The sequence below is a fragment of the Aotus nancymaae genome, unplaced genomic scaffold, assembly GCF_030222135.1.
Source record: "Aotus nancymaae isolate 86718 unplaced genomic scaffold, 86718_ANA_hifiasm-v0.15.2.pri h1tg000009l, whole genome shotgun sequence".
Taxonomy (NCBI): domain Eukaryota; kingdom Metazoa; phylum Chordata; class Mammalia; order Primates; family Aotidae; genus Aotus; species Aotus nancymaae.
Genome location: NW_026988420.1, coordinates 2,424,609 through 2,435,095, shown reverse-complemented (window position 1 = coordinate 2,435,095; position 10,487 = coordinate 2,424,609). Strand labels below are relative to the sequence as shown.

General features: G+C 43.5%; 1 protein-coding gene across 1 annotated transcript; it reads right to left on the bottom strand.

Moving 5' to 3' along the window:
* Positions 1–3,039: 3,039 nt before the first annotated feature.
* LOC105709528 (protein cornichon homolog 1-like) lies at positions 3,040–3,670 on the bottom strand. Its single transcript, XM_064373456.1, has one exon. It carries the CDS (start codon positions 3,607–3,609, stop codon positions 3,175–3,177), a length of 435 nt encoding a protein of 144 aa, XP_064229526.1. The 5' UTR covers positions 3,610–3,670; the 3' UTR covers positions 3,040–3,174.
* Between the last annotated feature and the right edge of the window lie 6,817 nt (positions 3,671–10,487).

Here is a 10,487-nt window from a genome sequence, read left to right as displayed (position 1 = left end):
GACCCGCCGGCATCTGAGTGTGCCACCTGTGAAGTGGTTCTTCCATTCCTAGTCAAGGCTTTGGATGAATACCGCCTCCGCTGACACCTTGACCACAATACCCTGAAAAACCTGGAACCAAAAGCACACAGGCAGGGCACCTGTGTTCCCGACCCTCTGACACTGCGTGGGGTGATGAATGTTGGTTGCTGTTGTAAACCAGCAGTCTCCAAGCTTTCTGGCAGCAGGGACTGGTTCTGTGGAAGACAGTTTTTCCACGAACAGGAAGGGAGAGAGATGGGTTCGGGTGAAACTGCTCCACTTCAGGCATTAGTGAGATTCTCATCAGGAGCATGCAACTTACATCCCTGGTATGCGCAGTTAACAAAAGGGGTCATGCTCCTATGAGAATCTAATGCCCCTGATGATCTGACAGGAGGCAGAGCTCAGGCAGTAATGCTCACTAGCCTTCCGCTGTACAGCCCAGTTCCTAACGGGCCACGAACCAGGGCCAGTTTGTGGGCTAGGAGCTGGCTGTAAAGCTGCTGAGTCTTGGGGCTGTTTGTTATGCAGAAGTCGGTCATGGACATAGCTAGAGTCACTGCTGCCATGACTGCTGCTGTGAGAGGCACCTGCTAAAAACCCAACTAACACTTGCAGTCAAAACTGTGTTGTTCCAGGGAACTTTCTTGCTCAAAGGTCTTCTTAATGCATTCATTAATGTTGCTATATCAAAACACAGGGCCAGATGGCCTCCACGGTCATTTCCTCTTCTATGCAGGAGCATATACAGCAAACAAGATTCTCTGTCTTCTCCCCTGAGATAATGTTTCTGAAAATTCCTCCTGTCAGAATTTGTGGAAGAACTGTCTTCCACAGAACCAGTCCCTGCTGCCAGAAAGCTTGGAGACTGCTGGTTTACAACAGCAACCAACATTCATCACCCCACGCAGTGTCAGAGGGTCGGGAACACGGGTGCCCTGCCTGTGTGCTTTTGGTTCCAGGTTTTTCAGGGTATTGTGGTCAAGGTGTCAGCGGAGGCGGTATTCATCCAAAGCCTTGACTAGGAATGGAAGAACCACTTCACAGGTGGCGCACTCAGATGCCGGTGGGTCAGTGCTGGTGGCTGGCAGGCAGCCTCAGCTCCTCACCTCATGGATCTCTCCTGAGCAGTTTCCTGTCCTTACAACCTGGCAGCTGGCTTCCTCTAGAGCAGGTGACCCAGGAGAGGACAAGGTGAGAGCCACAGCGCCTCATGATCTAGTCTCAGGAGTCATAAACCATCACTTCTGTAATGTCCTTTTGGGGTCTCAGCTCAGCTGTATTCACTGTAGGGGGTAAGTATATAGGTGTGCTAGACCATTTAGGCTGCTGTGACAGAACACCGTAGACTGAGTGGCTTACGAACAACAGAAATTTCCCAATGTTCTGTAGGCTGGGAAGTCCAAGATCAAGGTGCTGGCAGGTTCAACTCAAACTGGGATGGGTTCAAAGCTGGGAAGTCCAAGATCAAGGTGCTGGCAGGTTCAACTCAAACTGGGATGGGTTCAAAGCTGGGAAGTCCAAGATCAAGGTGCTGGCAGGTTCAACTCAAACTGGGATGAGTTCAAAACAAAACCAAGAAGAGTTTGACCTTGAGCTGCTTCCAAAATTCAAAATAAAAAATTTAAAAATGACAGCCTTGAATCAGTGTGGCAGCCAGTTGACAGCCTGAGATGCCAAGTGAGGCCACTGCACTCTTTCCTGCACCAGGTCAGCTCTCTTTTCTGCTCACCGAGTGCTCTGCTGTGATAAGGGACTATGACATCCTCTCCATGTGTGCACACATGAACACACACACATGCATGCACACACATGTGCACACTGAATTAGCTTCTATATGCTTGCATATTGGTGTTCAGTCATTTCTAACTCTCAGGAAGCAATGAGAAAAATTCACAATCAGACTGGACAGACCCCTACAAAGAGGAATATCAACTGTTCTTTTGTAGACTTTAAAGGAACTGGCGAGCAATCTCTCGAAAAGCTATTTCTGGAAAGCTTCTGTTGCACCTTGCCGCACATATCAATTATACAATCTAACCAAAGTTTACATACGTTCCTCGACACTGACATTACGTATGAATGTCTTGCACCTCTTACATAAGCACTAATAAGAAACTGAATTACTCTTCCACATTAAGATTTGTAGAAAACATTTTCATCCCTCAAGTAATCTGTGTGAAAGATCAAACCCATAACCACAGAGAACACTTTGCAAACTTGTAACACATCCTTGAGACTTGTGTTGGTATTTATATAACCCTTTTTTTTTTGAGTCTTAATTTCAGTTTTAGTACTAAAGGAACAGCAGGATGCTTATACAATTTTCTCTCTCATTGAGTTCTGAAAATCTAAAGTACCTGCAAATTCTTAAGAATACCTTTACCACCAGATTAGAACAGTAAGCATAATAACCAATTTCTTAATAAGTAATGTCTTACAAATAAAATCACATTTAAAATAGCTTTAAATGCATTCTTCACAAGTAATTCAGCATATATATTTTATATCATGTTTACTTATGCTTAAGAATTAAAGCAAGTATATTTATTACTCTGATGGAAATATGGGAAATCTCTCCTTCATGCAATATACAGGGATAGTATCAAGTCGAAGGGAAAAATCCCTCTTTTTACTTTTGTAAATGTATCCATATATAATCGTCTACATGACAGATGAGAAAACCCAAGAAGTTTCCCACTAGTCAGATATACATTTTCAGTTCATCAGAAGCACCTGATATCTACAACTAATTTATAATTAGATACTGTTTCAATGAAACCAAAATGAGTCCTACAAGTTCTTATAAACAAAACTTCCAATGTACTAGGACAGTCAGTAATTAATGCATCATTCAGAGGATTACGGCTGTTCCTTAAGAACTACAAGTTCAAACCTGTCAATATCAGAGGTAATCATTTTATATTAATTTATATGTAATTCCATTTAAATTCTTTATCCAAGTATAACATATGAAAACAGTCTTTCCACAAGCAAAAAATGTGGAAACATTTAAAAAATAAGGAATCATTTTTAAAGTAACTGATCATATTCCACAGGCTACTCTTGGAAACAGGATCTTGCTGGATAGAATCCCTTCATGTGGTGGCTTTTTGCATGCACTTAACTGGACCAATTCTTCTGTGTATTGTTCTAAGAGCTCACCAAAACATAGATCATGCCGTATAGGTAGTAAAAAAATGCTAGAAGATAAAAAGCTAATTTACACCATCCTTCCTTCCGACAATATGCTAGAATATCTGCATTCATGATGGTTGTAGGATCATAGAGTCCTGGTCCACTCATCACTGGTCTACTCATATACCTCCAAATATGATATGCCAAGAGGGGCATATTAAGACCCAGTGTAAGCCACTCTGCTGCACAAAGAAACATGACACAGAAGAAAGCATGGATGAGATACTCTGGGAGTACAAGGGGATTCAGGGTATTACACTGGTCTATAGGATTCTTGTAATCAGTCTTCAGCTCATCAAATGCTATAATGTGCCAAATGGCGAAGAAGATGAGGGTGGCGGTGAGCAGCAGCACCAGCATGTAGCAGAAGGCCGCGAACGTGAACGCCATGGCCGGGGAGTAGGAGCGAGGAGCGGCGCCGGTGCCAGCGGAGAAAGGCGGCGCAGGTCCCTCTGCGTAAAACCATTCACTTCCCCCGGCCGCAGCCACGACCGCCACCTCCGCCGCCGCGGCGCCTGCCCTCTCAGCGCGCCTCCGCATTTTTTTTTTTTTTTTTCGAGAAAGAATCTCGGTCAGTTGAAGTGCAGAGGCACGATCTAGGCTCAAAGCAACTTACGACTCCTTGGTTCTAGCGATTCTCCTGAGTCAGCTTTCTGGGTAGCTGGGATTACAGGCAGGCACCATCACACCCAGCTAATTTTTGTATTTTCAGTAGAGATGAGGTTTCACCATGTTGGCCAGGAGGTCTTGATCTCCTGACCTCATGATACACCCACCTCGGCCTCCCAAAGTGCTGGGATTACAGGTGTAAGCCACCAAGCCCGGCCTTATTTTCTTGTTTTAAAAAGATAATATGCTTGCTTTACATAAGTAGTTTTATTATTATTGTTGTTACTATTATTTGAGACGGAGTTTCACTCTGTTGCCCAGACTTGAGTGCAGTGGCAGGATCTCAGCTCACTGCAACCTCTGCCTCCCAGGTTCAAGCGATTCTCATGCCTCAGCCTCCCAAGTAGCTGGGACCACAGGCACACATCACCACACTTGGCTAATTTTTGTATCATTACTAGATACGGGGTTTAACCATTTTGGCCAGGCTGGTCTTGAACTCCTGAACTCAAGTGATCTGCCCGTCCTCGGCTTCCCAAAGTGCTGGAATTACAGGTGTGAGTTACTGCACCTGGCCCCAGAAGTAGCTTTATTAACCATCCAATTCCAGAGAATTGGTGTCACTACTAAAGATGATTTGAACCAAAGTAACTTTTACTAGGCTATTAAATAAGTGATATAAAAATATGTTTTCCTTTGGCAAGTGCAGATATAGTGGTTTGCACCTAGTGGTTTACAAAACTAAAACTTAAAGTGGACATTGTCTGGTTAGCCTTTTAACTAGCATTTCAGGAAACTTTAGGACAGAAAGCCGAGAAGTTCCTCAGTGATAGCATTTGTTCTAGTTCCTGGGGAAGGCTATGCCTGGGAACCCAGGCTTCCAGGAAGCCAGACTTTCTTGGCTGTGACTCATCACAGTAAGTAGGCCCTCCTGTTGAGTCTGCCAGAATGAATTATAAAACAGTAGAATTCTAGAAAGCTCTCAAGGAAATCTGAACCATAGAAAGAAGGCCTTAGCAACAGAACAGTGGAAATAGAATAAGAGAGTAAATGCATGGGTAGGAATCTGAAACAATGGCAGCAAAGACCAAATCATACAACCACTATCTACGGAAGGTCTTGTAGAAGAAGGTCTTGTAGAAGAAGAAGGTCTTGTAGGGAAGCCTTCTCTCCCATGAAGGCAGAGAACAGAGAACTGTAGATCAATACTGAGAAAGCAGAGATTAGGACTGGGACATCAGCACCTCCTGGTTACACAGTGATAATATAACAAACTGCATTATTTGATCTGTAATGAGCTGTTTGTGTTTAACGGATCAGAACATTTTTTCATTATTCAACAAACATTTACTGTTTTTTTTTTAAACTGGTTTTTTGAGTTTTTTTTTTGTTATGTGCCTGGCACAAGAAATGGAATGCAAAAATGGACTGCATCCTTGCAACTTCTGTAGCTGAGCATGAGAATTCAGTTCCTCAGCATGGGAACTGCGAGGATGAACAAAGCACAGTGTATATGGAGCTCAAGTTCTGGCTGGAGATAAACCACGTGCAGGACTGATTGTCCTACAATGTGGGGAGCACTGCAGAGGGGCACAGAAGGTGCCGTGGGGACAATAAGAGCAGAGTAACAAACTGACCCAGTGAGTTAAGGGTAGATTTTTATTGCAAATGGAAAATGTTTAGCTGAAACCATACAGCTTTGCTGCAATGCCAGAGGAGAGAACATCTGTCTTAATTGGTGTCTGGCTAATAACTCAGGTCTGCAAGAAGGAATGGGGGGCAGAAATGCAGAAAGGAAAGGACATTTCCACTGTAAGTTAGACTGAAGGATAGCCTAGAGAGTGTCCTGTGGGCCTCCTAGTGAAGATGCATCAACTGTATAAAAATGCTCCATTTAGAAGTTAAGGCCAAAGAACAGCGTTTACCAACTGTCCAAGGATAAGAGTCTTTATGTAATTGAAAATGATCTACAGAATGTAAAAATGAGAAAGTGCCTCAACTGATTGGATAGATGCAGTATAACCTCAATACCAACACCAAACAATAATGTAAATGGGGAGATTATGAGTTAGTCTGCATTATAAGAACAGAGGCAAAATAGTGAAATAAGACATTAGCAAACAAATTTTAAAAATCGATTTTAAAATAGCTATCATGACCAAATAGGAAATGCAAGGATTGTTTCACATTAGAAAACAAGGGAGAAAATGATCAATTTGATTACATTAAAATATGGACGCAGACCAGGCATGGTGGCTCACATCTGTAATTCCAGCACTCTGGGAGGCCAAGGAAGGTGGATCGCTTGAGCCTCAGAGTTTTTGAGTCCAGCCTGTGCGACATGGTGAAACCCTGTCTCTACAAAAAATACAAAAGTTAGCCAGGTGTGGTGGTGTGTGCCTGTGGTCCCAGCTACTCAAGAGGGTGGAATGGGAGGACTGCTTGAGCTGACAAGGTTGAGGCTGCAGTGAGCCATGATTGCACCACTGCACTCCAGCCTCAATAACAGAGCAAGACTCTGTTTTTGGAGTGGGGGGTGGGAGGGAAGGATGCAATCAAAGACTCCATGGAAGGATGGATGCCAGGAGGCAAGATTCATGTTAGAGAGATAAAATAATGAGTATCTGAATTAATATACTAGCAGTAGAGATAGACAGAATGGAATATATTAGGGCTTGTTAGAAATTATTTTCACTAGCCTCTTTTATTATTTTTATTACTAAAGAGGGAGTTGGCTGTGTGTGGTGGTTTGTGTCTATATCTGGGCTCTTTGAGAGGTCAAGGTGGGAGGATCACTTGAAACCAGGAGTTCAAGACCAGTCTGGGCAACACAGCAAGACATCCATCTCTACAAGAAAAAAAAAAAAAATGAGCCATACATCGTGTCAAGTATTTGTAGTCTCAGCTACTCAGGAGACTGAGGTAGGAGAATCGCTGGAGCTCAGGAATTTGAGGCCACAGTGAGCTATGACTGTGCCACTGAACTCCAGCCTGGACAACAGAGCAAGACCCCACCTCAAAAAAAAAAAAGAGAGATAATCAAGAATATAGTATGTACACAGATGCAAACATATTTCAGTCTTTAGCAGGGGTCCAAAAACCTTGGTGTTTATTCTTCACTTCCTTATCTCAAGTTGGTTATTGGGTGGAAAGATCTGCTCTTTCCTATGTGTAATCTGTTTTACAGTTTCTACAAGTATTGCTCGATTATCCTAGGTGACATATGTATTCCCCAAATACCTTGTAAGCACCTCATCAACAGCGGAATGATGGTTTCCTTTCTGGGTCCCCAGGATCTGGAACAGTGTCTGGCCCATGGCAAGTGTTTGATAAAGGTTTGAAGAATTAATAATAAATGTTTATTTACCCACAACCCCTGCTTCTCCACCTCCTTAGGAGAAAGTAAAGTTTAGGCTTAGATTGAGGGCTGATGCAGATTCAAGTGAAGCAATTCATCTCTATAGCAGCCAGCAGAGCCAAGGAGTTTGGAATTGACCCATGGACATATTTCAATATTAAGTGAGTTTGGATCTCTGTCCATCAATCCCAGTCCTAAAATGCAGTCCCCTCCCCAGGTTTGTCCTCATTTCCCCCTTATTTCCTGTAGAATCCACTGCACAAGGGGGAATGAGGTCTGAAATATAGAGTCATACTTCCCTCCCTTTCCCACTCCTTCCTTTACCAATGCTCTTGAGGCTGGCAGAGCTGAGCCGGTTCTGGGAGAGCCAGCTCAGTGGCTCAGTGAGCAGAATACAGCTACACTGATTCTGTGTCCTCCAGGTTTTACTACTCCCACTTCCTCTAAAGAGCCAGAGAAGGTAAAGAAACAAAGTGCCATTATCCCCCCTATAGCTAGGGTGATGCAGTTAATAATAAAGTCAGCCAAAAATGGAAACAAAATGGCACGTTCCCCTGCCAAATTTGCAAGTCTAAAAGCATAATCGCATCTGAGATTGAAAGAAAAATTAGTTCTTGCATGGAATGGGAGTAAAAACTTGATACAAACTTTCTGTAAGGCAATTTGGCAATGTATGTAGAAAGCCTTAAAAAGGTGCTACCATGTCTATAATCCCAGCACTTTGGGAAGCTGAGGCAGGCGGATCACGAGGTGCGGAGATGGAGACCATCCAGGCCAACATGACAAAACCCCGTCTCTACTAAAATACAAAAAAAATAGCTATGGGTGGTGTGCGTCTGTAGTCCCAGCTACTCAGGAGACTGGGGCAGGGAATTGCATGAACCGGGAGGTGGAGGTTGCAGTGAGCCAAGATCATGCCACTGCACTCCAGCCTGGCAACAGCAAGACTCCATCTTAAAAAAAAAAAAAAAAAGAAAAGAAAAAAAAAAAAGAAAAAGAAAGGTGCTATCTTTGACTCAGCAATGTTACTTCTAGAAATGTATCCCTAGAAAATAGTTGGTGATGGGCACAGGTGATATTAACAACTAAATTCATTGCAGATGTATTTACAAGAGTAAAATGTACAAACAACCCCGTAGAGGTGCTGGTTAAGGGAATTAGGGTCTATCTATGTAATGCAATACTATGCAGACATTAAAAAAAATCATAATGTACAAAGTACTTCAAAACATATTGCGAAGTGGGGTGGAGGGAGGCTCCAAAAATGATAAGTTTAGTACCAGGTCATTTTTAAAAAGAGTTTCCATAGGTTCTGGTTCTGATTCAATATGACTGACTTAGAACAAGGAAAAAAAAACCCTGAGTGTCTCTATCTACGTCTACCTCTATCTCGTCTCCCTTCTAAGCCTCCAAATGACAGTAAGGAAAAGCAGAAAAGAATGAATGGCCAACATTAAAGAGAGCTGTCGTGCAGGCTACAAGCAGGCGAGGAGAGATTTTTAACATTTCTGGAAGACAAAGCAAATGCAAGCGTGTTGCTAGGTGAAACCCAGGGGAGTAAGCTGCAGCGCAGACTAGTCACAAAACGAGCTGGGGGTGGGGAACGTGGGCGCCAATCTTCCTGGGAAATCCCAAGCAGCTCAGGCCTTGGGGCCTCTAGGCTTGAAAGATGAGATCAGGAAAGTGTGGAGCTGCAGGAGCTCACTGAATGCTTCCCAGAGGTCCCAGCATCAGGCTCTTTCACCCCACTGCCATGAAAAGCAACCAGCATTTACTCTCAGGCTCCAAACTGGAGGGTTCTTCCAAAAAGAAATTAAGTAAACTGTAAGGGTGAGTGTCTTGGCACAAGCCCACCCTAAAGCAGTTCCCTTCAGTAAGCAGGTCCTGCTTTACAGAGTCCCGGGCAAACTCCCATCCTAGGCCTGCACTCCTCAAAGCCCATGCACCCACAGTGAGTCACAGAGGTCTGTACTGTAAAATATAAACAGGCGTGCATCCCACTAGGGGTTAAGTCCAACACTGACAGAACCAGAAACTGAAGTTTAAGCCTAGGTACAGAGATGCAAAAGGAATCAGAGGAAGAACTGCTGTGGTCTGAATGTGTCTCCCAAATTCACATGTTGAAATGTAATCAACAATGTGAGAGGTGGAGCCTTTAGGAGGCGACTGAATCATGAGGGTGTGGAGGCCACATGGATTAGCAACCCTATAAAAGGGCTTGAGGGGTGCATCCTCCTCTTCCCCCTGCAGCTGGGTGAGGACACAGCATTCACCCCTCCAGAGGGTACAACAGCAACGCCACTCTTGGAAGCCAGGATCAGACCCTCCCAAGACATCCAGCCTGCCAGCACCTGCTCTTGGACTCTCAGATGCCCCAGCTGAGAAATCAATTTCTGTTCTTCATAAATAACCCAGATTGTGGTATTTTATTATAAGATAAGACTTAATATTTATTAAGTTCCATGAGAGTTACCACCAAAGTCTAAAACGGAAAGATGAAAAGAGGTTGCTCTAGGATCTGGGAACCCTTCTCTACTCCCATTTTTTCTTACCAAGTGTATAGTTGCCATAGAAACTGAAAATGCAGGGAAGAAAAGCTGATGTAGACACTGTCATTGGGCTTTTCTATTTCCTATGTGGCATTTACAGACATATATGTAACAGCGTTAGAGTGGGCATGGAGGTACTTTGGTGAGGAGGTGATTTTTCTCTATGAATGTCCATAAAGTCAGAATTGACACTATTTGCTTTTCATATTTTCTGAGAGAATCAGCTTATTTAAGTCAAAAGCAAGTATGTTGCTTTTATTCCTTCCTAGGGCCTTGGGTATTTCTTTGAACATTTGGCAGCCATTTTTCTGGCCCCTTGGGACAACACAGTAGAGACTGATAAGCAGTGCTCGTTTCTCTGGGGACAGCTTTCACTGTGCCTGTGCACATACTGCATTTTCACTGGCATGACCACATAACTGTGACCGAGTGGAGAACCAGCCTTGAGCTTCTTTTTTCCTGTTGTTAAAGTAAGACTTCAAAAGGGCACTTGAGTACCCGGCCACTGCGTAATCATCTTGCATTTCACTTTCCTCCTAGACTGTTCTAATTTCTAGTATTTCCTTCCCCTGATAGAGTTGTAAAAGCTCTATTTATTCCCTCCACTGCTCTGGCAAGCATAAATTTCTTCCCCTTTCCCCCGTCCTTATCGTCTTTTCATGTTTGTGCTTAATCTGAAGGTTCCCAGAAATATAGTTTTCAGAGAGGAAATGCTACTAGAATCCTATCAGTCAACTCCCTGAGCGTTCGGA